This window comes from Salvia hispanica, chromosome 3, assembly GCF_029641045.1.
Source record: "Salvia hispanica isolate PSC_SH4W2 chromosome 3, Shi_PSC_v1, whole genome shotgun sequence".
Classification (NCBI taxonomy): domain Eukaryota; kingdom Viridiplantae; phylum Streptophyta; class Magnoliopsida; order Lamiales; family Lamiaceae; genus Salvia; species Salvia hispanica.
Genome location: NC_142694.1, coordinates 1,052,933 through 1,078,921, shown reverse-complemented (window position 1 = coordinate 1,078,921; position 25,989 = coordinate 1,052,933). Strand labels below are relative to the sequence as shown.

At 39.0% G+C, this 25,989-nt stretch overlaps 5 protein-coding genes and 1 pseudogene across 8 annotated transcripts; 2 read left to right on the top strand and 4 right to left on the bottom strand.

Annotated features, from left to right (window-relative positions):
• Positions 1-1,111: 1,111 nt before the first annotated feature.
• LOC148929845 (putative late blight resistance protein homolog R1A-3) lies at positions 1,112-4,454 on the top strand. 3 transcript variants are annotated; one of them, XM_089068641.1, is made up of 2 exons: positions 1,112-3,859; positions 4,104-4,454. In XM_089068641.1, exons 1-2 carry the CDS (start codon positions 1,226-1,228, stop codon positions 4,185-4,187), a joined length of 2,718 nt encoding a protein of 905 aa, XP_088924767.1. In that variant the 5' UTR covers positions 1,112-1,225; the 3' UTR covers positions 4,188-4,454. The 3 variants fall into 3 exon arrangements, with proteins under 3 accessions (XP_088924767.1, XP_088924768.1, XP_088924766.1); XM_089068642.1 differs by having other exon boundaries at positions 4,082-4,454; XM_089068640.1 differs by having other exon boundaries at positions 1,113-3,859; positions 4,098-4,454.
• Positions 4,455-4,848: 394 nt separating this feature from the next.
• On the bottom strand, positions 4,849-8,556 carry LOC148929844 (putative late blight resistance protein homolog R1B-14). Of its 2 annotated transcripts, XM_089068645.1 has the most exons (5): positions 6,348-8,556; positions 5,995-6,230; positions 5,776-5,909; positions 5,369-5,497; positions 4,849-5,254 (listed from the first exon to the last, which is right to left on the bottom strand). In XM_089068645.1, exons 1-3 carry the CDS (start codon positions 8,554-8,556, stop codon positions 5,838-5,840), a joined length of 2,517 nt encoding a protein of 838 aa, XP_088924771.1. In that variant the 3' UTR covers positions 4,849-5,254; positions 5,369-5,497; positions 5,776-5,837. The 2 variants fall into 2 exon arrangements, with proteins under 2 accessions (XP_088924771.1, XP_088924770.1); XM_089068644.1 differs by having other exon boundaries at positions 5,995-8,556.
• LOC148929843 (putative late blight resistance protein homolog R1A-3) lies at positions 8,553-11,663 on the bottom strand. Its single transcript, XM_089068643.1, has 2 exons — positions 8,892-11,663; positions 8,553-8,806 (listed from the first exon to the last, which is right to left on the bottom strand). The coding sequence occupies exons 1-2, from the start codon at positions 11,481-11,483 to the stop codon at positions 8,720-8,722; spliced, it is 2,679 nt and encodes an 892-aa protein (XP_088924769.1). The 5' UTR covers positions 11,484-11,663; the 3' UTR covers positions 8,553-8,719.
• Positions 11,664-14,079: 2,416 nt separating this feature from the next.
• Positions 14,080-16,395, bottom strand: LOC125210259 (putative late blight resistance protein homolog R1B-14; annotated as a pseudogene).
• Positions 16,396-17,956: 1,561 nt separating this feature from the next.
• Positions 17,957-21,220, top strand: LOC125214438 (putative late blight resistance protein homolog R1A-3). Its single transcript, XM_089068539.1, has 2 exons — positions 17,957-20,599; positions 20,833-21,220. Exons 1-2 carry the CDS (start codon positions 17,957-17,959, stop codon positions 20,968-20,970), a joined length of 2,781 nt encoding a protein of 926 aa, XP_088924665.1. The 3' UTR covers positions 20,971-21,220.
• LOC125214420 (putative late blight resistance protein homolog R1A-3) lies at positions 21,089-25,913 on the bottom strand. The gene is made up of 3 exons (XM_089068540.1): positions 25,683-25,913; positions 22,012-25,612; positions 21,089-21,924 (listed from the first exon to the last, which is right to left on the bottom strand). The coding sequence occupies exons 2-3, from the start codon at positions 24,589-24,591 to the stop codon at positions 21,844-21,846; spliced, it is 2,661 nt and encodes an 886-aa protein (XP_088924666.1). The 5' UTR covers positions 24,592-25,612; positions 25,683-25,913; the 3' UTR covers positions 21,089-21,843.
• Positions 25,914-25,989: the final 76 nt, after the last annotated feature.

The following is a 25,989-nucleotide window of genomic DNA, read 5'->3' as shown; positions in this document are numbered from 1 at the left end:
AGACAAACCAATTGTAAGAAATTGAAGGGCTAGGACTTAAATTAGAGGAGTGTTGTGCTCTAATATTCACACAAGAAATCGAAACATTTTTGTATTCTAAACATGGAAGATTAAAATGTATGGTAAAGAATTGAAAATGTTAAAATACATGTTGCAGGGCCTTGCTTCTTGTTTAAAATGGCTCAATGTCAAAAGCCCAAGCCCAAGCCCAAGTAGTTTTATAACCATTCTTTAAAATGATAATTATTCAAGCCTTCAAATCTGTTAAACACAACGAAATATTTCCACATGACTCACTCTGCATACAGTGAGCTCATTAGCCTTCTTCTCCATCTTCACAATCTCCCCAATCTCCGCATACAAATTACTCCCTCCGTCCGTAAGAGTCCCATTCATGGGCGACACAAATTTTAAGAAATGTTAAGAAAGTGGGTGGAAAAAAGTTAGTGGAATAGGGATCCCACTTATATATATTAGTTTTAAATGAAATGGGAGTGGAATGAGTTAGTGGAAGGTGGGACCCTATTACCATTTATGGTAAAAGTGAACTGGGACTCTTATTCGCGAACGGACTAAAATGGAAAAACGGGACTCTTATTCGCGGATGGAGGGAATACAATCTAAGGCTTCATTGATCTCACCTGTTTGTGAATAGCCAGTGATAAGCATCGTATATATACTACTCCCTCCGTCCCGCTTAAGATGATACGTTTTTCTTTTTTGTTTGTCCCAACTAAGATGACACATTTCTTGTTTTGGTAACTTTCTCTCTCCAATTAATATACTCAGCCACTTTTTCTCACTCCTGTTAAAATATTCATCTTTCGTTATCTCTCTACTTTAATACTTACATCCACCTTCTCTCTCCAATTAAACACTTTAACCAATAATTTCTAAAATCCCGTGCCGGCTAAGCAATGTGTCATCTTAGCCGTAACGGATGGAGTAGTATATTAGATGTCATATCCTGTTCAGTCATTTCACCGAACACTTTGCGTGCACTCTCCATATCAGTACCAACGACGGACGGAGGTGGACCCCACCATCGATCCAACGGAAATCCCTTTCCTTTCGGTAGGTGAATGCATTTTATTTTACACAAATAGCAAGTCTTCCACTAATACCAAAGTCTTCTGTGACTCACTCACAACCACAATCCTATCACTTTCCTCCCCTTCTCTCACATCTCTAAAATACCAAATCGAGCTCCGGCCATCGCCCAGTAATGGCAGCTTATGCCGCTCTTGCTTCCCTTGCTCAAACTACAACTCTTTATGCAGAGCATGCCAAGTCTCAGTTCTCTATGGATGCAAAACAAAAACTTGGATCCATTCACGACTATGCAATCATGTTGCTTACCTTACTCGAAGATTATTCAGAGAGATCCAGCCGTTGGGAGGGCAAGCTGAGGGATTTAGCTCATGAAGCTGAAGACATTATCGAACAGTATATGTCCCAGCTGCCGTATAACAGATGGATTAAGCCATCAGATCGGAAATTTGAAGACCAGCTGAGTAATGTGACTCAAAAATTAGGTTTCATGGCTGGAGATCTGATGGAAAATCGACCTGCTCACTCTCCTCTTGATGTCTCATCATCATCATCATCATCATCATCAAGAGCTGCATTTGCTGGAAAAAGTAAGGTCGTTGGTTTAGATGGCGATGTGATAGCGGTGAAGGAGCGACTGTGTGGGATGTCATCAAAACGAGAAGTCATCTCCATACTGGGAATGGGTGGTATTGGTAAGACCACTCTGGCTAAAACTCTTTACAACGATTCAGTTATCATGTATCATTTTGATATTCGTGTTTGGACCACAATATCACAAGATTACAGTAGGTCTAAAGTCCTTTTAGGTATTCTAGATTCAATAAATTTGATGGAACAACGATTGTGCTCAAATGATAAATATGATATGGAATTTGAAGAAGAGCAAATGGGTAGTGACGAGACAGATGATTTTACAAAAGTGTACCAAAAGTTAAAGGGCAGGAGGTATTTGATTGTAATGGATGATGTTTGGAGCTCAAAGATTTGGGATGATGTGAGGAACATATTACCGGATGATAATAATGGAAGTCGAATCGTGATAACCACAAGGCTAGCAGATGTAGCTGCTTATCCGGACTCCACTTGTGCTCCTTATGAGATGAGGTTCATGAATGGTTCTGAAAGTTGGGATTTGCTTAAGGAAAGGGTGTTTGCAAACAGCGATTGTCCACCTGAATTGGAAGATGTTGGGAAAAAGATTGCGAGAAGTTGTGGAGGACTACCCCTTGCTGTTGTCTTGGTTGCTGGAATCTTGTCTGAAGTTAACAATGATCCATCTTCTTGGGATGATATTTCCAAAAATGTAAACCCAATTGTTGGTCAGGAGCTGGAGGGGATACTATCTTTGAGTTACAAGCACTTGTCTCATCATTTGAGGCCGTGTTTTCTGTTCATGGCAATGTTTTCTGAAGATGAAAATATCCGTGCTTCAAGGCTTATTAGATTATGGTTAGCAGAGGGCTTCTTGAAGCATCACAGTGGAAACAGTAAAAGCATAGAAGAAGAGGCAGAGGAGTATTTGGAGGATCTAGTCAAGAGAAATCTTGTAATTGTAACTAGTAAGAAGAGTGATGGTAAAATCAAGTCTTGCAGCCTCCATGATATGGTTCGAGACTTGTGCATAAGGAAAGCTCATGATGAGAAGTTTCTTTGTGTTATCCATGATCATGTTGTTCCACAAAGCATGATAAATGATCGACGCATCGGTTTGAGGCTTTCCAGTATAGCTGACATTTGGTGCCCAACCGCCCATTCCATGCTATGCTTCGAAATCCAGGGTTTCCCTAGCTCGCCAAACTTTCTAAGACGTTTTAGAGCCCTTAGGATATTGGATGCTGGGAACAAAGCATCCGAAGAGCTCCCTTCCCAAGTATTTGAGTTGTTTCATTTAAGATATCTTACTTTAATTTGTACTTCTCATGTTTCCTCAGCCATAATTAATCTTGTGAATCTTCAAACCTTAATCATTCTTCCACCTTCTAACATGCGTTCAACCTTTCACAATGACAATCCTAGAATCAAGTATAAAAGGAAAAGATATGGGTTACCTGATTCACATGTATCTAAAATCTCTCTGCCATTAGAGATTTGGAGGATGCGTCAATTAAGGAATCTTATTTGCCATGGTCCTTTTATCCTACCTCATCCCCCAGATAGATCAAACCTTCCTCTAGAAAATATAGAAACCCTTGCCTGCATAAAAGATCTTGTGTGGACTGAAAGGATCTTGGAAATGATTCCAAATGTCAAAAGATTGGGACTTGTATACGAAATTTATGGAAGGTATCAACTTCACCTTCTCAAGCATCTGCATCAACTTCAAAAGTTGACACTATATGGGATTTGCGGTTTTCCTTGGATGGCACATAACCTACTTACTTTGCCAAGGACACTTAAAAAGTTAACCTTGCAGGGTGGTGTATTTCCTTTTGAAGATATGAGTATTATTGGTTCATTGCCTAATCTACAAGTGTTTAAGCTAAGAGATCAACCATTTGGTGAAACGTGGGAAACAACTGACGGAGAATTTCCTCAGCTGAGGTATTTGCTAATTGAGAAATCAGTTCTCCAGCACTGGATAACTCAGAGCAATCACTTTCCTAGGCTGAAGCACTTAGTGCTTGGTTATTGTGAGAATTTAAGGGAGATTCCACAATGTATAGGAGAAATACCAACACTGGAATTGATTGAAGTGGATCTTGGTAACAAGTCTCTTGTTGAGTCAGCGAAGCAGATAGCTGAGGATCAACAGAGCTATGGAAATTATGATCTTCATGTTCATGCCTTCTATTTCAGTCTTGATGAGGTTAGATATCTATCTAGCCTTGGATAATTAATACTAATTCTTATGTATATATGAATGTGACTAGGATTTAAGCTATACAAATAACTTATCAAAATAAATCTAGTATTCGAAGCAGTTCCGTCATGTCATTTTGTAAGTTGATGACTTGGTCAGAATAATTTTATGTGGAACCGATGTGGATTCATATCATATTTCCTATAACCAACAATTGAAATTTAGTAGTATAATCTTATTGTAGCTGCAGCAGAGGGCGCAGGCGCAGCGGTCGAGTGAGATGTTGCAGAAGCTCCGGGAGACGCTGCAGGAGGAGTGGGAGCAGCAGCAGTAGTGGCAGAAGCTTTTGTGGAGACATACAAGGTTGGCCTAGAAAATTTGGATTTGCAGACATAAATGGAACTGAAGCTCTTCTATTTGTAGCTTTTGTTTCTCCCTTGGTTGGATTTCTACACAAATCCTCTTTCTAAATACATAAGTAAACATTATTATGAGTGTATATTTGTTTGGATTATTACTAGGATTTGACAATAATGACTGATTTGGTTATGTATGGCTTCGACATCTTATGATATTTAGGCAGGTGGATGATTGTCATTAATTCTTTTGCCTAAATGTCTGTCTTTTAGCAAAGTGATGACTTTTTGTATTTTATGCTGAGAAAAATAGAGGCAAATGTATAAACTGAGTAACAAAATACTAAGGGGTTTTTTGGTTTTGTAATAATGTGCTGATAGACACTTCTATCTGCACACTGCAACTGTTTGTTTTTCATGTTTCCGTTTGTTGTAGTAGCATACGGCATGTTTTCTGCAGAGGTGGATCAAGCCCTTGATGGTTAGCTGGTCAATCCGACTCGCAAAATTTGATAGGTGTGCATCGTGATTTTGAGTGTTTTTATCCGCGAATCAACATTATCTTTTTTTCTGGTTTTGATTTTTTTTTTTTTATTTCACCCTTTACTCCAATCTGTAAATTGTTTCTGATGAGGGAAATCAACCAAAGTATTTTTGCGTGGACATACAATGCATTACAAACGTATGATCATTACACTTCAACTAGATCACACACATCTACCACTAGATCGGGTTTGTAGTCGCTACAAGAATAAATGAAGAACCATTATTAATACCTTTCAAGAAGTTGAGTAACATCCAACTGCTAGTCATTTGGTGTATGCTGCAGCATAGAGTGGTGCAAGTTTGTTCCGAATAGTCCTACACCTATGCCTCGGCCACTACTTTCGAGAAACAACAATTGGTGCCCAGTGTACAATGTTATCGAACAACAAATAATTCGAAACCATAACGAAACAGAGAAGGCCAACTTGTTCTATTTTTCCAAGCAAGTCCCTGCAGATTTCCGGCACTCACTTGTGGCACAACATTGCCTTCTTTAAAGCTGCAAACGAAATGAACCATTATCGGACATACAGTGCACTACAGACATATGATCATTACATCTCAAGTATTTATCAAGCCGAAATTCGAGGATACTGAAAAGATTACCAATTACCTCTTTGGTTGGTTGTAGTCATGATAGATTTCCTTGAGGTTCAAAACCAAATCCTCATTTTTGATAAGAATGTGGTACAAAAATCAAATCTCAGATAAGATTATCAGAGAATACCTTCATAGCGAATTCCTGCAAAATAATTAGAAAACATAGCAAAACTGTATAAGGCCAAATGAATCACTAAAAAAGTTCAACTATATTTAACTCTCTTTAAGATTATAACTGAAGCTAAATTCAAGTAGGAAAATGAAAACAACACACTTCCCGCCCAACCAATAGGTCGAATTTAATTATGATCAAACTGCTAGCCTTTGGTGTATGCTGCAGCATAGGGCCAACATGTTTGAATTTCATCGTCATATAAGTGATTACCGTGGCAAAATATGTGACCAGTTTCTCATCCATACCTTTTAAGCAAACAACGCAGCTTCCTCGTATATTTAAGCCAAAGCGCCTACCAATACTATCCTCAGCTTTCTACAATGCTCCATGAATCATCTTGGCTTGGATTTGCAGCCTTCTTCTTGTAGAAACCGCTAATCTGCAAAGTATTAATACACGAAAGATAAACACAGATCCCACCAATAAGCATACATATATAATTCAAGAATGGCCAAAACTCTGACCTCATGAATATGGGTTACACGAATATGAAGACTATAATTCCCATAGCTCTCTTGATCCTCCTTTATCTTCTTGGCTGAACTCACAAGTGACCAATTATGGTAATCCACTTCAATCAGTTCAAGTGTCGGAATCTCTCCTATACCTTCCGGAATCTCCCTAAACATATGGAAAGAATGAAGCACTAGGCACTTGAGTCTGGGGAAGTGGCTGCTATCAGTTATCCATTGCTGCAGCCCTGAATTATCAATAAGCAAATATCTTAGATCAGGAAATTCTCCATCAACTGTTTCCCAAGTTTGTCCTCTGCAAGCGTCATCTCGTAGCTTAAGCACTTGAAGATTAGGCAACGAACCTATCACACTCATATCTTTCCAAGGGAGTCCTACACCCGCCAGGGTCAACTTCTTTAGTGTGCTAGGGAGATTAGGACTTTGCCTCTGCCGATTAAATCCACGATGACCATGTATTTCCAACTTTTCAAGTTTATCCAGATGCTTGAGGAGATTGAGGTGAAACTTTGTATTAGTTTCATACATAAGTCCCAATATTTTGATGTTTGGAATCATCTGCAAGATGGTTTCATTCCATACAAGATTCTTGATGTATGAAAGAGTTTGGAGATTTTCGAGAGGAGGATTTGATCCATCTGGGAGATGTGGTAGAGTATAAGGCTGGTGGAGTAAAAGGTGCCTTAACTGAGGCATCCTCCAGATTTCCAATGGTAGTGAGAAACAAGACGAACCTCGCCAGTATCTTCTGCTAATATAATAGGTTTGATCAATGAGAGAGGTTGGATGGATGATCAAGGTTTGAAGATTCGTGAGATCACATATGGCTGATGGAATAGAATAACAAGTTAAAGCAAAGTATCTTAAGTGAAATAACTCGAATACCTCTAAAGGGAGTGAAACAGAGTTTTCACTCACGGCATCCAATACCCTAAGCAATCTATGGCATCGTAAAAAGGATGTTGAATAAGGAAAGTTCGGAAGATATAAGTACAGAATGGTGCGGGTGGTTGGAGCCCAAATGCTATTCATATGAGACCTCCCAAAAGTGATATGTTGCTCATTCATGAAACTGGTGTGCCTCTCATTTGTAACGCCTTGTCCAATAGCACGATCATCGAGCACACGAATAAACTTCTCATCGTGAGCTTTCCTTATGCACAAGTCTCGTACCATATCATGGAGGCCGCAACACTTGATTTTCCCATCACTCTTCTTACTAGACACAGTTACAAGATTTCTCTTGACTAGATCTTCCAAATACTCCTCCGCCTCCTCTTCCAAGCTTTTACTACATCCATTTTGATGCTTCAAGAAGCCACAAGCTAACCATATTCTAATAAGCCTTGAAGCACTGATACTTTCATCCTCAGGAAACATTGCCATAAAAAGAAAACACAGCCTCAAATGATGAGACAAGTGAGTATAACTCAATGATAGTATGCCTTCCAACTCTTGACCAACAATTGGATTCACCTTTTTAGAAATTTCCTCCCAAGAAGATGGATTTTTATTAACTTCAGATAGGAATCCAGCAACCAGGACAACAGCAAGGGGTTGTCCCCCACAACTTTTTGCAATCGTTTTCCCAACATCTTCCAATTCAGGTAGGCAATCGCTGTTTGCAAACACCTTTCCCTTAAGCAAATCCCAACTTTGAGAATCATTCATGAACCTCATCTCATGAGGAGCACTAGTGCAGTTAGGATAAACGCCTAGATCCGCTAGCCTTGTGGTTAGCATGATTCGACTTCCATTACCATCATCCGGAAATACATTCCTTACATCATCCCAAACCTTTGTGCTCCACACATCATCCATTACCACGAGATACCTCCTACCCTTCAAGTTTTTATACACTCTCTCTTTCAAAATCGAAATATCATGTTCTTCTATCAATTTCATCGAATTAACAAGACCTAAAAGAACTTTTCGTGCACTGCAATCTTGCGATATTGTAAGCCAAACACGAATATCGAAATGATACATGATCACTGAATCGTCATAAACAGTTCTAGCCAGAGTGGTCTTACCGATTCCACCCATCCCCAAAATGGGCACAACTTTGAGTTTGGATGAAAGCCCACAAAGCCGATCCTTCATCACCATCACATCTTCATTCAAACCAATCACCACACCATCGCCAGTAGCTGCAATCCTTGATGCTGCTGCTGCTGATGATGATGATGAGAGGGAAAGAGATGAGTAAGGAGGTCGCTCTTCCATCACATCTCCAGCAATTAAACCGAATTTTTCGGTTACAATTCTGAGCTCCTCATCAAATTTCAAGCTTGATATTTTCACCCTTCCGTAAAAAGACTGCCTCCACATAAATTGTTCGATGATATCTTCAGCTCCATGAGCTAAATCCCTAAGCTTTCCTTCCCAACGGCTGGCTCTCTCTGGATAATCTTCAAGAAAGGAAAGCAAGACGATGGCATACTCCTCATATACTTTCAATTTTTCAAGTTGATTGAGATGGTTTAGGAGATTTGAGGTGAGACTCTGTATTGGTTTCATACACAAGTCCCAATTTTTGATGTTTGGAATCATTTGTAAGATGTTTTCATTCCATACAAGATTCTTGATGTATGAAAGACTATATACATGTCACCATATTATATATACAACCGACTAGTTTACCACAAGTCTGAATTTCAGCGATACCCTTTGAGTAGACAACGCAGTTCCTTGTAAATTTGAGCTGAAGGGCCTACTAATCCTCACCTTTCCTCAACACTCCATGAATCATTTTGGCTTTGATGGCCCCTCTTCTATTGGTGTGTAGTGAATCCCTTCGTATCTGCAAAGCATTGATACACCAATATAAACACAAAGCCACTAATAAGCATACATATATATAATTCAAGAATGGCCAAAACTCTGACCTCATGTGAATGGGTTACACAAACATGAAGACCATAATTTCCATAGCTCTCTTGATCCTCCTTTATCTGCTTGGCTGACTTCACAACTGATCCATTACGGTGATCCACTTCAATCAGTTCAAGTGTCGGAATTTCTCTTATACCTTCCGGAATCTCCCTCAACTTTCGACAAGAACGAAGCACTAGGCACTTGAGTCTAGGGAAGTGGCTTCTCTCAGTTATCCATCGTTGGAGCTCTGATATCTCAATGAGCAAGTATTCTAGATTAGGAAATCCTCCGTCAACTGTTGCCCAAGTTTCTCCCCAACAAGCGTGATCTCGTAGCTTAAGCACTTGAAGATTAGGCAACGAACCAATAACACTAGTAATATCTTCCCAAGGGAGTCCCCCACCCACCAGGGTCAACTTCCTCAGTGTGCTAGGGAAATTAGGATTTTGCCTTTGCCAAGAAAAGCCGCGATAACCATGTACCTTCAACTTTTCAAGCTGATCCAGATGTTTGAGGAGATTGAGGTGAGACTCTGTACTGGTTACGTACACAAGTCCCAATCTTTTGACGTTTGGAATCATCTGCAAGATGTTTTCATTCCATACAAGATTCTTGATGTATGAAAGAGTATGGAGATTTTCTAGAGGATTTGAATCATTTGGGGGATGAGGTAGAGTGTAAGGCTGATAGAGTAAAATATGCCTTAACTGAGGCATCCTCCAAATTTCCAATGGTAATGAGATATGAGATGATGGATCACAATCACTTAGCCAGTATCTTTTCCAACTATAAAAGGTTGGAGCAATGAGAGAGGTTGGAAGGATGATCAAGGTTTGAAGATTCATGAGATTACATATGGCTGATAGAATTAAAGAACAAGTTAAAGCAAGATATCTTAAATGAAACAGCTCATATACTTCTGAAGGGATTGAAATAGAGTTTTCACTCACGGCATCAAATATCCTAAGGGATTTATAGCATCGTAAAAAGGATGTCACACTAGGAAAGTTCAGAAGATGGAAGTATAAAATGGTGTGGATGGTTCGACTCCAAATGTCATTCTTATGAAACTGCTGAAATGTAATACGTTGCTCATTTATGAAACTTATGTGTCTCCCATTTGTGACGCCTTGTCGAACAACACTATCACTGAGAACACAAACAAACCTCTCATCGTGGGCTTTCTTTATGCACAAGTCTCGTACCATATCATGGAGGCCGCAACACTTGATTTTCCCATCACTCTTCTTACTAGTCACAATTACAAGATTTCTTCTGACTAGATCCTCCAAATACTCCTCTGCCTCCTCTTCCACACCTCTATTTTCATGCTTCAAGAAGCCTGAAGCCAACCATAATCTAATAAGCCTTGAAGCACCGATACTTTCATCTTCAGGAAACATTGCCATAAACAGAAAACACGGCCTCAAATGATGAGACAAGTGAGTGTAACTCAAAGATAGTATCTCCTCCAACTCCTGACCAACAATTGGATTTAATACATTTGTGGAAATTTCATCCCAAGAAGATAGATTCTTATCAACTCCAGACAAGAATCCCGCAACGAGGACAACAGCAAGGGGTAGTCCCCCGCAACTTCTTGCAATCTTTTTCCCAACTTCTTCCAATTCAGGTGGGCAATCGCTGTCTACAAACACCTTTCCCTTGAGCAAATCCCAACTTTGAGAACCATTCATGAACCTCATCTCATGAGGAGCACTAGAGGAGTCGGGATAAACGGCTACATCCGCTAGCCTTGTGGTTAACACGATTCGACTTCCATTACCATCATCCGGAAATACATTCCTCACATCATCCCAAACTTTTGCGCTCCACACATCATCCATTACCACGAGATACCTCCTACCCTTCAAGTGTCTATACACTTCCACTGCCAACACTGAAACATCAACCATCTCCCCAGACATGTGTTCATGAATCAATTTCATGGAATGTGCAAGGCCTAAAAGAACTTTCAGTGCACTGTAATCTTGCGATATTGTAAGCCAAACACGAATATCAAAATGATACATGATAACTGAATCGTCATAAACAGTTCTAGCCAGAGTGGTCTTACCGATCCCACCCATCCCCAAAATGGATACAACTTCGAGTTTGGATGTGAGCCCACAAAGCCGATCCTTTATCACCATCACATCTTCACTCAAACCAATCGCCACACCATCGCCAGTAGCTGCAATCCTTGATGCTGCTGCTGTTGCTGCTGATGATGATGAGAGGGAAAGAGATGAGTAAGCAGGCCGCTCTTCCATCACATCTCCGGCAATTAAACAGAATTTCTCCGTAACATTTCTGAGCTCCTCTTCAAAATTCAAGCTTGATATTTTCGCCCTTTCATAAAACGACAGCCTCCACAAAAATTGGTCGATGATATCTTCAGCTTCATGAGCTAAATCCCTAAGCTTTCCTTCCCAACGGCTGGCTCTCTCTGGATAATCTTCGAGGAAGGAGAGCAAGAAGATGGCATACTCGTGGATGGATCCAATTTTCTCTTTTGCATCGATAGAGAAGTGAGATTTGGCATGATTTGAACTACGATTGATAGTTTGGGCAAGCGAAGCAAGAGCGGCATAAGCTGCCATACTCAGCAACAGGCCGATTTTCAGAGAGAGCTGAGTCTGAAATTTTTGGAAAGTAATTTGTTGAAAGATTAGGTATGAATTATGATGATATTGATGGGGTTCTGACTTCTGATCATCTACAGTTTCAAACTACTTTGAAAATTGGGAAAAAAAAAAAAAAAAAATCAACAAACAAAGAGTATCAGAGATCTTAGAGCACTCCCAATGGCGTCGGCGAAAACTCGGCGACTTTTCGCCGAAAATCGCCGAGTTTTCGCCGACCAATGAAAGGAATTCGGCGAAAAATCGGCGATTTTTCTCCCGATTTAACGCCATCCGGCGATTCATCGCCGAAAAATCGCCGAATCATCGCCGCCCACTGTGGGCGCGATTCGGCGATAATTCGACGTTTTTTTATTTTTAACGGCTAAATTTGTAAAAATGAAATGTTGAGTTAGGGAGAAATAAGGGAGAAATAAGGGAGAAACCATTGGAGCAGTTGGCTAAAAGTTGGCTAAAAACTGGGGATAAATTATGGTGCTGATGTGGCGCTGATGTGGCAGAAATAAGGGAGAAATAAGGGAGTTTTAAGGGAACCCATTGGGAATGCTCTTAGACAAAAATTAGATGGTCCCCAAGATTTTCAACTGGCATGTGTGCAAATATTGGTGGGAGTTGAGAACCAAAATCTTACATTGACAGTTGGGGGTTTGACTTATGTGCTAAAGTTTATCTATGACCTTTATAATTTGACTAATGGTAGTTCCCTAAGCTTCGGTATTTTGTTTCTCTGTTTATACATTTGGATCCATTTTTCTCAGCATTAAATACTAAAATCACCACTTAGCTAATAAATCAAAATGAAACTATAGCCAAAGGCATGTCACAAATAAAACATCCACCTAAATCATACAAAATAAAATGTCGAAGCCAGGATACATACTAAATGAGTTCCTTGCATAAAAACCAGTAAAACCAACCATACATGCATATCTCATAAGAATAGACACTTCCTCAATTCCTCCGAAAAACATTCGCAGGAAATTTGACAGCCTGCTGCATACCACACACACCCTCATTTTCGTCTCTGACCACATCTAGTGTTTCGTCAGTTTCCTAGAATCCGCGATGGAGTGTGGAACTATCCTATTTTTACCATGGGACTAGCATGAGAAAATTGCACCATAACTTACTTGAGTATGGAAGGATAACCACAAACCTTTCCACCTCTTCAGCTACTTATTGTTTGGTCAACTGGAGCAAAGAACGCTAGAATAAAGGAAAAGGAAGAGTTATTTGGTAGAGCATTCAGTTCAAATGAAATACTATTACACGAAAGCATCAATTTCTGCTTTCCTGTAATGAAGAAAATCGAGTATTTCAGATTTTTTGTTTCAAAACAGAATTATGGCTTAAATGCTATTCAAGAATCTGTTTAGAACTCTAACCTTGTAGATCTTGCAATGAATTTAAAGAGTATATACTTACTTCCTGCATATGAACCCTAACTTTCATCTCTGACCGCATCCGGAGTTTTGTCAGTTTCCTTTGCCGCATTAGAACTAGCAATGAATTTCCTATTTTTACCATGGACTAACATGAGAAAATTGCACCAGAAACTTACTTGAGTGTGGAAGAATAATCACAAACCTTTCTAGCTCTCTAGCGTCTTGGAAATAAGAATCCTGGAAAAAGAAAACGGAAGAATTATTCAGTAGATGTAGATCATTCAGTTCAAAATAAAATATTACTACACCAAAGCATTTGTTCTAAAGTAGAATTTAATCTCTTATTCCAATATTATGTAGGACACATAGCGAAGTGATGATTTTTATTGTATAATGGAGGCAAATATATAAACTGAGTAATGTGCTGCTGATAGACACTTTATCTGCAGACTACAACTATTTGTTTTTCACGTTTCCGTTTCCATTTTGTCTCATCGATACCTGTTGAGCATGCAACACAGTTTCCTCTTATATTTAAGCCGAAGCGCCTACCAATACTATCCTCATATACTTTCAGTTTTTCAAGTTGATTGGGATGGTTTAGGAGATTTGAGGTGAGACTCTGTATTGGTTTCATACAGAAATCCCAATTTTTGATGTTTGGAATCATTTGCAACATGTTTTCATTCCATACAAGATTCTTGATGTATGAAAGACTATATACATGTCACCATATTATATATACAACCTACTAGTTTGCCACAAGTCTGAATTTCAGCGATACCCTTTGAGTAGACAACGCAGTTTCCTTGTAAATTTGAGCTGAAGGGCCTACCAATCGTCACCTTTCCTCAACAACACATGAATCATTTTGGCTTTGATGGCCCCTCTTCTATTGGTGTGAAGTGAACTCCTTCGAATCTGCAAAACGTTAATACACCAAGATAAACACAAAGCCACTAGTTAGCATCCATATACTGCATATTATTCAAGAATGGCCAAAACTCTGACCTCATGTGAATGGGCTACACAAACATGAAGACCATAATTTCCATAGCTCTCTTGATCCTCGTTTATCTGTTTGGCTGACTTCACAAGTGATATATTACGGTGATCCACTTCAACCAGTTCAAGTGTCGGAATTTCTCCTATACCTTCCAGAATCTCCCTCAACTTTTGACAAGAACGAGCACTAGGCACTTGAGTCCAGGGAAGTGGCTTCTCTCAGTTATCCAGCGTTGGAGCTCTGATATCTCAATAAACAAGTACTCTAGATTAGGAAATCCTCCATCAACTGTTCCCATGTTTGGCCTCTGCAAGCGTGATCTCATAGCTTAAGCACTTGAAGATTAGGCAACGAACCAATAACACTAGTACTATCTTCCCAAGGGAGTCCCCCACCCACCAGGGTCAACTTCCTCAGTGTGCTAGGGAAATTAGGATTTTGCCTTTGCCAAGAAAAGCCGCGATAACCATGTACCTTCAACTTTTTCAAGTTGGTCCAGATGTTTGAGGAGATTGAGGTGAGACGCTGTACTAGTTACATACACAAGTCCCAATCTTTTGACGTTTGGAATCATCTGCAAGATGTATTCGTTCCATACAAGATTCTTGATGTATGAAAGAGTATGGAGATTTTCTAGAGAAGGATTTGAATCATTTGGGGGATGAGGTAGAGTGTAAGGCTGATAGAGTAAAATATGCCTTAACTGAGGCATCCTCCAAATTTCCAATGGTAATGAGAAATGAGATGATGGATCACAATCACTTAGCCAGTATCTTTTCCAACTATAAAATGTTGGAGCAATGAGAGAGGTTGGAAGGATGGTCAAGGTTTGAAGATTCATGAGATTACATATGGCTGATGGAATAAAAGAACAAGTTAAAGCAAGCTAACCTTGAATGTCTACACCAAAGCTTCAGCTGCTATGTTGCCGCTGCAGCTTCCTCAAAATCTACAATAAGATTATAATAAATTTCAATTATTGGTTATGGAAATACAAGCTAGAATATGATACAAAAAAGGTTAGATATAGCTCTAACCTCAAGAAGATTAAAATTGATGACACAAACATGAAGATCATAATTTCCATAGCTCTGTTGATCCTCAGCTATCTGCTTTGCTGACTCCCCAAGAGACTCGATACTAGAATCCACTACAATCGATTTCAGTGTCGGTATTTCTCCTATATCTTGTGGAATCTCGCTTAAATTCTGACAAAAACGAAGCACTAGGCGCTGCAGTCTTGGAAAGTGACTGCTCTCAGTTATCCAATGATGGAGACCTGATCTCTCAATTAGCAAATATTTCAGCTGAGGAAATTCTCCATCAGCTGTTTCCCATGTTTCACCAAAGGTTTGATCTATTAGCTTCAACACTTGCAGATTAGGCAATGAACCAATAATACTCATATCTTCCCAAGGAAATTTGCCACCCTGCAAGGTTAACTTCTTAAGTGTCCTGGGTAAAGCAAATAGGTTGTACCCCATCCAAGAAAAACCGCAAAGCCCGTATAGTTCCAACTTTTGAAGTTGATGCAGATGTTTGAGAAGATGGAGGTTACACCTTTGATCCATTTGGTACACAAGACCCAATCTTTTGACATTTGGAATCATTTGCAAGATCTTTTCAGTCCATACAAAATCTTTTATGTAGGTAAGAGTTTGGATATTTTCCAAAGGAAGGTTTGATCCATAGGGGGGATGAGGTAGGATACAAGGAATATAGAAAATAAGATGCCTTAATTGAGGCATCCTCCAAATCTCCAATGGAAGAGAGAAATAAGTATTAGCTGTCCAATGTCTCTTCCATCTGAAAATGGTTTGATGCCTTATAAAGTCTGGGAACATGTCGGGAGTTGGAAGAATGAGTAAGGTTTGAAGATTCATAAGATTAGATATGGCAGGGGGAACACTAGAAGAACAAATTAGAGTAAGATATCTTAAATGAAACAACTCAAATACTTGGGACGGGAGCTCTACAGATGTTTCGCTCACAGCATCCAATATCCTAAGTGATCTAAAACGTCGTAGAAAGGTTGGAAAGCTAGGGAAACGCTTGAGCTGGAAGCATAGCATGGTATGGGTTGGACACAAAATGTCATCAAAATCAGAAAGCCTCAAACTGATGCGCCGCTCATTTTTTATGCTGTCTGGAATAACACGACCATGGATACAAGAAGAAACTTCTCATCATGAGCCTTCCTTATGCATAAGTCTCGTACCATATCATGGAGGCTGCAAAATTTTATTTTCCCATCACTCTTCTTACTAGTCAGAGTTGCAAGATTTCTCTTGACTAGATCCTCCAAATACTCCTCTGCTTCCTCTTCCAAGCTTTTATTGCATCCATGTTGATGCTTCAAGAAGCCCTCAGCTAACCATAATCTAATAAGCCTTGAAGCACGGATATTTTCATCTTCAGGAAACACTGCCATAAGCAGAAAACACGGCCTCAAATGATGAGGCAAGTGAGTGTAACTCAAAGATAGTATCTCCTCCAACTCTTGACCAACAATTGGATTCACATTTTCGGAAATTTCCTCCCAGGAAGATGGATGCTTATCAACTTCAGACAGGAATCCAGCAACCAAGACAACAGCTGCAACTCTTGAAGCTGATGATGATGAGAGAGAAAGAGATGAGTAAGCAGGCTGCTCCTCCATCACATCTCCAGCAATTAAACAGATTTTTTCCGTTTCATTGCAGAGCTCCTCTTCAAAATTCAATCTTGATGATAGTTCCATAAAAATATAAATATTTAGGAATCTAGGACAATGCAAAATTTAATACCACACAGGTAAAATAAGAGAAAAAAAGAAAAAAAAAATAATTATAATAATATTAGTGCAAAATGAGACTTACTTTGTTAAAGAAAATTACCAAAAATGAAGAAAATGTCATTATCTTTTATATTTAAATACGAGTATAAGAAAATGATTACGATGAAATGGTCTTTGGACTGAAAAATTGATGCTATGTTCTAATTTCCAAGTGTAACAATTTTCTCCTGCACATATGAATTTATATAGCATTATTTAAGGTGTTCAGTAAATAAAGAATAAAATATAGAGAGTAACAATCATATTTTAAAAATAATTTATTTTGAATAAAGCATTCAAAACAGAAAAATGTACTTTGAATGAATCGATATGGAGTAATTGATAAATTTACCCAGACACAAGAGTGTATTCCATTTTATGTTTATTTTAATCATTAAATTAATAAAATAGGAAATAAAATAATCTACTGATTGAGTAGGGCGAATCAGATTATTTGGCTCATGTTATTTAAATGAAATTTATTTTTAAGTTCACTATACTCCCTCCGTCCTGCTTAAGATGACACATTTTCCTTTTTAGTTTGTCCCATGACACATTTCCTTTTTTAGTAACTTCATCTCTCCAATTAATACACTCAATCAATTTTTCTCACTCCTATTAAAATATTTATATTTTTTTATCTCTCTACTTTAATACTTACATTCACTTCATCTCTCTCCAATTAAATACTTTAATCAATAACTTCTAAAATCTCGTGCCGCTTAAGCAATGTGTCATCTTAGTCGGGACGAAGGGAGTAGGTAGCTACCCTAACACACATTTTTAGTCTACATCATCACATTGCAATTCAAAATGTATGGTAAAATACGTTTGGGCCTTTGCCCCTTGTATAAAAAAGGCTCAATGTCAAAAGCCCAAGCCCAATTAGTTTTATAACTACTCATCCAAACAGATAAACACAACACCATTAATCTCTCTTCTTCTCCATCTTCACCATGTCCTATCCTGTTCAGTCATTTCACCGAACACTTTGCGTGCACTCTCAATACGGACGGAGGTGGGGTCGCGCGGGGTCGGCCGACCCCACCGTCGATCCAATGGAAAATCCCCTTCCTTTCATTAATTTAATGCATCATATTCTACCTTGTTTTACACAAATACTAGCAAGTCTTCCACTAATACCAAAGTCTTCCATGACTCACAATCCTATCACTTTCACTCACATCTCTAAAATAACAAATCGAGCTCCGGCAATCGCCCAGCAATGGCAGCTTATGCCGCTCTTGTCTCCCTTGCTCATACCACGACTCGCTACACAAATCATGCCAAGTCTCAGTTCTCTATCGATGCAGAGCAAAAAATTGGATCAATTCACGACTATGCTATCATGTTGCTTACCTTCCTCGAAGATTATTCAGAGAGATCCAACCGTTGGGAGGGCAAGCTGAGGGATTTAGCTCATGAAGCTGAAGACTTTATCGAACAGTATATGTCCGAGCTGTCATATAACAGATGGATTAAGTCATCCGAGTTGAATTTTGAAGACCAGCTGAGTGATGTAACTCAAAAATTAGGTTTGATGGTTGGAGATCTGATGGAAAATCGACCTGCTCACTCGCCTCTTGATGTCCCATCATCATCATCAAGAGTTGCACCGGCTGGAAAAAGTAGGGTGATTGGTTTAGATGGCGATGTGATAGCAGTGAAGGAGCGGCTATGTGGGATGTCATCAAAACGACAAGTCATCCCCATACTGGGAATGGGTGGTATTGGTAAGACCACTCTTGCTAAAACTATTTACGATGATCCACTTATCGTAGAGTATTTTCATATTCGTGTTTGGATCACAATATCACAAGATTTCAATTGGCCTAAAGTCCTTTTAGGTGTTCTAGATTCAATTAACTTGATGGAACAACAATTGTGCTTAGATGATAAAGATTCAAAGGAATTTGGGGAAGAGCAAATGGGTAGGGGTAGTAGGGGTAGAGAGGAGACAGCTGATTTTACAAAAGTGTACAAAAAGTTAAAGGGCAGGAGATATTTGATTGTAATGGATGATGTTTGGAGCTCAAAGATTTGGGATGAAGTGAGGAACGCATTACCGGATGATAATAATGGAAGTCGAATCGTGTTAACCACAAGGTTACCGGATGTAGCTGTTTATCCGGACTCCACTTGTGCTCCTCATGAGATGAGGTTCATGAACGGTTCTGAAAGTTGGGATTTGCTTAAGGGAAGGGTGTTTGCAAACAGCGATTGTCCACCTGAATTGGAAGATGTTGGGAAAAAGATTGCGAGAAGTTGTGGGGGACTACCCCTTGCTGTTGTCTTGGTTGCTGGAATCTTGTCTGAAGTTAACAATGATCCTTCTCCTTGGGAGGAAATTGCTGAAAATGTAAATCCAATTGTTGGTCAGGAGTTGGAGGAGATACTATCTTTGAGTTACATGCACTTGTCTCATCATTTGAGGTCTTGTTTTCTCTTCATGGCAATGTTTCCTGAAGATGAAAATATCCGTGCTTCAAGGCTTATTAGATTATGGGTAGCTGAGGGTTTCTTGAAGCATCATAGTGGATATAGTGAAAGCATAGAAGAAGAGGCAGAGGAGTATTTGGAGGATCTAGTCAAGAGAAATCTTGTAATTGTAAATAGTAAGAAGAGTGATGGAAAAATCAAGTGTTGCGGCCTCCATGATATGGTTCGAGACTTGTGCATAAGGAAAGCGCATGATGAGAAGTTTCTTCATGTTATCCATGGTCATGTCATTCCACAAAGCATGATAAATGAGCGACGCATCAGTTTGAGGCTTTCTAGTATAGCTGACATCTGGTGCCCAACCGCCCATTCCATACTATGCTTCGAACTCCAGAGTTTCCCAAGCTCACCAACCTTTCTAAGACGTTTCAGATTGCTTAGGATATTGGACGCAGTGAGCCAAAGATCAAAAGAACTCCCTTCCCAAGTATTTGAGCTGTATCATTTAAAATATCTTACTTTAGTTTGTTCTTATAATGTTCCCTCACCAATATCTGATCTTGTGAATCTTCAAACCTTAATCATTCTTCCAACTTCAGACATGCCTTCAGCCTCTACCAAGCCTAAAATAATTTATGCAAGGAAAATACATGGAGATTGGGAGGATGTCTCAACTAAGGTATCTTATTTCTATCTGCCATTGGAGATTTGGAGGATGTCTCAATTAAGGCATCTTATTTCCCATTGTCCTTGTATCCTACCTCATCTCCCAGATGGATCAAACCTTCCTCTAGAAAATATCCAAACTCTTGCCTACATAAAAGATGTTGTGTGGACTGAAAAGATCTTGCAAATGATTCCAAATGTCAAAAGATTGGGACTTGTGTACCAAATTTATAGAAGGTGTGACCTCCACTTTCTCAAGCATCTCCATCACCTTCAAAAGTTGGAACTATTTGGGCCTCGCAGTTGTTTTTGGGTGGGGAAGTACAACCTACTTACTTTACCTAGGACACTTAAAAAGTTAACCTTGCAGGGTGGTAAATTTCCTTTTGAAGATATGAGCATTATTGGTTCATTGCCTAATCTGCAAGTGTTTAAGCTAAGAGATCAACCATTTAGTAAAACGTGGGAAACAACTGATGGAGAGTTTCCTCAGCTGAGATATTTGCTAATTGAGAAATCAGGTCTCCAGACCTGGATAACTGAGAGCAGTCACTTTCCGAGACTGAAGCACTTAGTGCTTCGTTTTTGTGAGAGTTTAAGGGAGATTCCACAAGGTATAGTAGAAATACCGACACTAGAATTGATTGAAGTGGATTCTAGTAACAAGTCTATTGTGGAGTCAGCGAAGCAGATAGCTGCGGATCAACAGAGCTATGGAAATTATGATCTTCATGTTCGTGCCTCCTATTTCAGTCTTAATGAGGTTAGATATCTATCTAGCCTAGGATAATTAGTACTACTAATTCTTATGTATATAATAACCTGTCAAAATAAATCCCATATCCGAGGCAGTTCCTCCATGTCATCTTGTAACTTGATGACTTGGCCAGAAATATATTACTAAGTCACTTTTATGTGGAACCGATGTGGGTTCATATCATATTCAATCGTGTTTCCCATAACCAATAATTGAAATTTATTTTAATCTTATTGTAGATTATAAAGAAGGAGCGGGAGCAGCGGTGGAGGGAGCGGGAGCGGGAGCAGCAGCAAAGGCAGCGTGCGGCTGCAGAAGCAGAAGCTTCTGTAGAGACACACAAGGTTGGCCTAGAAGATTTGGATTCGCACACATAAATTGAACTGAAGCTCTTCTATTTGTAGCCTTTGTTTCTCCCTCGGTTGGATTTCAACACAAATGCCTCTTTCTAAATAGTACTTAAGTACACATTATTATGAGTGTAACAGTTCTTGGTTATTTTTTATTGATTTGCATTATTAGCTTGGTATATTTGTTTGGAATATTACTTGGACTTGACAATGACTGATTTGCTATGTATGGTTGGATCTGTTTTACTAATGTATACAAGGAACTCTTATTTTTGTATTTAAGTGTTTAGCCTGGCTTGGACATCTTATGATATTTAGGCAGTAATTTGCCATTAACTCTTTTGCCTAAATGCCTGTCTTTTAATGGAGAGTTTACCCTGATCCACTGTGGAATAGGTTATCTTTTCTACTAACATAGCGAAGTGATGATTTTTTTGAATTTATGCTGAGAAAAATGGAGGCAAATATATAAACTGAGTAATGTGCTGCTGATAGACACTTTATCTGCAGACTACAACTATTTCGTTTTAATGTGTCCGTTTCCGTTTTGTCTCATCGATACCTTTTGAGTAAACAGCACAGTTTCCTCATATATTCAAGCCGAAGCGCCTACCAATACTATCCTCGTATACTTTCAATTTTTCAAGTTGATTGGGATGGTTTAGGAGATTTGAGGTGAGACTTTGTATTGGTTTCATACACAAGTCCCAATTTTTTATGTTTGGAATCATTTGCAAGATGTTTTCATTCATACAAGATTCTTGATGTATGAAAGACTATATACATGTCACCATATTATATATACAAGTGACTAGTTTACCACAAGTCCGAATCTCAGCGATACCCTTTGAGTAGACAACGCAGTTTCCTTGTAAATTTGAGCTGAAGGCCTACCAATCCTCACCTTTCCTTCAACACTCCATGAATCATTTTGGCTTGGATGGACCCTCTTCTATTGGTGTAAAGTGAATTCCTTCGAATCTGCAAAGCATTAATACACCAAGATAAACACAAAGCCACTAATAAGCATCCAAATATATATAATTCAAGAACGGCCAAAACTCTGACCTCATGTGAATGGGTTATAAAAACATGAAGACCATAATTTCCATAGCTCTCTTGATCTTCCTTTATCTGTTTGGCAGACTTCACAAGTGATATATTACGGTGATCCACTTCAATCAGTTCAAGTGTCGGAATTTCTCCTATACCTTCCGGAATCTCCCTCAAATTTCGACAAGAACGAAGCACTAGGCACTTGAGTCTGGGGAAGTGGCTTCTCTCACTTATCCAGTGTTGGAGCTCTGATATCTCAATAAGAAAGTATTCTAGATTAGGAAATCCTCCATCAACTGTTTCCCATGTTTGTCCTCTGCAAGCGTGATCTCGTAGCTTAAGCACTTGAAGATTAGGCAACGAACCAATAATACTAGTAATATCTTCCCAAGGGAGTCCCCCACCCACCAGGGTCAACTTCTTCAGTGTGCTAGGGAAATTAGGATTTTGCCTTTGCCAAGAAAAGCCGCGATAACCATGTAGCTTCAACTTTTCAAGCTGATCCAGATTTTTGAGGAGATTGAGGTGAGACTCTGTACTGGTTGCGTACACGAGTCCCAATCTTTTGACGTTTGGAATCATCTGCAAGATGTTTTCGTTCCATACAAGATTCTTGATGTATGAAAGAGTGTGGAGATTTTCTAGAGGAGGATTTGAGCCATTTGGGGGATGAGGTAGAGTGTAAGGCTGATAGAGTAAAATATGCCTTAACTGAGGCATCCTCCAAATTTCCAATGGTAATGAGATATGAGATGATGGATCACAATCACTTAGCCAGTATCTTTTCCAACTATAAAAGGTTGGAGCAATGAGAGAGGTTGGAAGGATGATCAAGGTTTGAAGATTCATGAGACTACATATGGCTGATGGAATAAAAGAACAAGTTAAAGCAAGATATCTTAACTGAAACAGCTCGAATACCTCTGAAGGGATTGAAATTGAGTTTTCACTCACGGCATCAAGTATCCTAAGCAATTTATAGCATCGTAGAAAGGATGTCGCATTAGGAAAGTTCAGAAGATGGAAGTATAAAATGGTGCGGATGGTTCGACTCCAAATGTGATTCTTATGAAACTGCTGAAATGTAATATGTTGCTCATTTATGAAACTTATGTGCCTCCCATTTGTGACGCCTTGTCGAACAACACTATCACTGAGGACACAAACAAACCTCTCATCGTGGGCTTTCTTTATGCACAAGTCTCGTACCATATCATGGAGGCCGCAACACTTGATTTTCCCATCACTCTTCTTACTAGTCACAATTACAAGATTTCTTCTGACTAGTTCCTCCAAATACTCCTCTGCCTCCTCTTCCACACCTCTATTTTCATGCTTCAAGAAGCCTGAAGCCAACCATAATCTAATAAGCCTTGAAGCACTGATACTCTCATCTTCAGGAAACATTGCCATAAACAGAAAACACGGCCTCAGATGATGAGACAAGTGAGTGTAACTCAAAGATAGTATCTCCTCCAACTCCTGACCAACAATTGGATTTAATACATTTGTGGAAATTTCATCCCAAGAAGATAGATTCTTATCAACTCCAGACAAGAATCCTGCAACGAGGACAACAGCAAGGGGTAGTCCCCCACAACTTCTTGCAATCTTTTTCCCAACTTCTTCCAATTCAGGTGGGCAATTGCTGTCTACAAACACCTTTCCCTTGAGCAAATCCCAACTTTGAGAACCATTCATGAACCTCATCTCATGAGGAGCACTAGAGGAGTCGGGATAAACGGCTACATCCCCTAGCCTTGTGGTTAACACGATTCGACTTCCGTTGCCATCATCCGGAAATACATTCCTCACATCATCCCAAACCTTTGCGCTCCACACATCATCCATTACCACGAGATACCTCCTACCCTTCAAGTGTCTATACACTTCCACTGCCAACACTGAGACATCAACCATCTCCCCAGACATGTGTTCATGAATCAGTTTCATGGAATGTGCAAGGCCTAAAAGAACTTTCCGTGCACTATAATCGTGCGATATTGTAAGCCAAACACGAAGATCGAAATGATACATGATCACTGAATCATCATAAACAGTTCTAGCCAGAGTGGTCTTACCGATTCCACCCATCCCCAAAATGGACACAACTTCGAGTTTCGATGAAAGCCCACAAAGCCGATCCTTTATCGCCATCACATCTTCATTCAAACCAATCGCCACACCGTTGCCAATAGCTGCAACTCTTGATGCTGATGATGATGAGAGGGAAATAGATGGAGAAAAAGTTTGCTCATCCATCACATCTCCAAGAAATAACCGGAATTTCTCCGTTACGTCTCTGAGAGCTTCTTCAAAATTCAAGCTTGATAGTTTCTTCCTTCCATAATACGATTGCTTCCACGTAAAATGTTCGATGATATCTTCAGCTTCACGAGCTAAATCCCTCAGCTTGTCTTCCCAAGGGTTGGATTTATCTGGATAATCTTTGAGGAAGGTAAGCAAGATGAGGACATACTCATTGATCGATGTAATTTTGTGATTTGCATCGATAGAGAAGCGAGATATGGCGTGATTTGAATTGAGAGCTGTGGTTTGAGCAAGGGAAGCAAGAGCGGCATAAGCTGCCATAACTGTTGGGAGAGATAAAGAGGAAGACAGAGGATTGTGAGAGTTTGAAGAACAGAGGTTATTTCTTTCATCTCCATTTTTAAGAACAGAGGATTGTGTGTTTTCAGTTTCAAGTGTATTTTATTCACTACACTATATAATATTGTGCCACGTGTTAGATTGGGGCTCATGTTTTCTAAATGGAATTTATTTTTAATTACTCAATTATTGAGGCGGCTAAATATACCGTTTTGTTTGACTGTAAGAGATCCTACGTTATTTACTATCCCTCCGTCCCATAAAGATTGTCCAATTTTTCATTTTCATTTGTTCCATAATATTTATTTTATTTTACTTTTTATCATTTTTAGTAGTGGACCTCATATCACACTAACTCATTCTTACTCACACATTATTATAAAATTAATATATAAAAATAGGGTTTAACTAACTTTTTTTAACTCACTTTTCATTACATTTTTTTAAATTCGTGCCGAGTCAAAATGGGACTATCTTCGTGCGACGGAGGAAGTACTATCTATTACTACCAGTAATAGTGTAACATAGAAAAATAGAGAAAAGTGAAACACTATGAATTATGATTATGACTACTGATTTTTTTTCCTAATTTGTTTCTATTTTATTTTTTCCATTTTTATTTATTGATTTTGTTTTTTTACTATTATTATGTCTAGTTATATATACACTTTCAATATCTTGGGTCTCTCTCTCTCTCTCTCTCAGAGACAAACACACACACAAAAAGAGTTCAATTAAAAGACAAACCTTTAGACAAAAAGAGTTCAAATGCAAATTACATACAGAACATCCACCTGAATATCATAAAATGTCCAACCCAAGTTAAATTACTACTACTTGACACAAATAATAAGAGTTCCTTGCATAAAAATCAGTAACACAAGAGCTGCACAAATCCAATCATGCATATCCAAATATTCTAATAATGCCAACCTTGAATGTCTAAACAAGAGCTTCCGCCTGCCTGCCGCAACTGATGCTGCAGCAACCGCTCCCTCAAAGTCTACAATAAGATTACAATTAATTTCAATTATTGGTTATGGAAAAACAAAAAGGCTAGATATAGCTCTAACCTCGAAAAAAGCATATTTTTTGACACGAACATGAAGATCATAATATTTCCATAGCTCTGTTGATCCTCAGCTATCTGCTTTGCTGACTCCCCGAGAGACTCGAAACTAGAATCCACTTCAATCAATTCCAGTGTCGGTATTTCTCCTATACCTTGTGGAATCTCCCTTAAATTCCAACAGTAACTAAGCACAGTATCCTCTCCAACTCTTGAGCAACAGTTGGATTAATTACATTTTCGGAAATTTCCTCCCAAGAAGATGGATTCTTATCAACTTCAGATAGAACCCAGCAACCAGGACAACAGCA

Excerpts from the sequence above, each read along its gene's own strand:
- LOC148929845 (XM_089068640.1), top strand. The coding sequence starts at position 1,226 with ATGGCAGCTTATGCCGCTCTTGCTTCCCTTGCTCAAACTACAACTCTT. Across the intron at positions 3,860-4,097 it reads TCTATTTCAGTCTTGATGAG|CTGCAGCAGAGGGCGCAGGC; the intron begins GTTAGATATCTA and ends ATCTTATTGTAG.
- LOC148929844 (XM_089068644.1), bottom strand. The coding sequence starts at position 8,556 with ATGATTCCAAACATCAAAAATTGGGACTTGTGTATGAAACCAATACAG. Across the intron at positions 5,910-5,994 it reads GTGTAACCCATATTCATGAG|ATTAGCGGTTTCTACAAGAA; the intron begins GTCAGAGTTTTG and ends AATACTTTGCAG.
- LOC148929843 (XM_089068643.1), bottom strand. The coding sequence starts at position 11,483 with ATGGCAGCTTATGCCGCTCTTGCTTCGCTTGCCCAAACTATCAATCGT. Across the intron at positions 8,807-8,891 it reads GTGTAACCCATTCACATGAG|ATACGAAGGGATTCACTACA; the intron begins GTCAGAGTTTTG and ends AATGCTTTGCAG.
- LOC125214438 (XM_089068539.1), top strand. The coding sequence starts at position 17,957 with ATGGCAGCTTATGCCGCTCTTGTCTCCCTTGCTCATACCACGACTCGC. Across the intron at positions 20,600-20,832 it reads CCTATTTCAGTCTTAATGAG|ATTATAAAGAAGGAGCGGGA; the intron begins GTTAGATATCTA and ends ATCTTATTGTAG.
- LOC125214420 (XM_089068540.1), bottom strand. The coding sequence starts at position 24,591 with ATGGCAGCTTATGCCGCTCTTGCTTCCCTTGCTCAAACCACAGCTCTC. Across the intron at positions 21,925-22,011 it reads TTATAACCCATTCACATGAG|ATTCGAAGGAATTCACTTTA; the intron begins GTCAGAGTTTTG and ends AATGCTTTGCAG.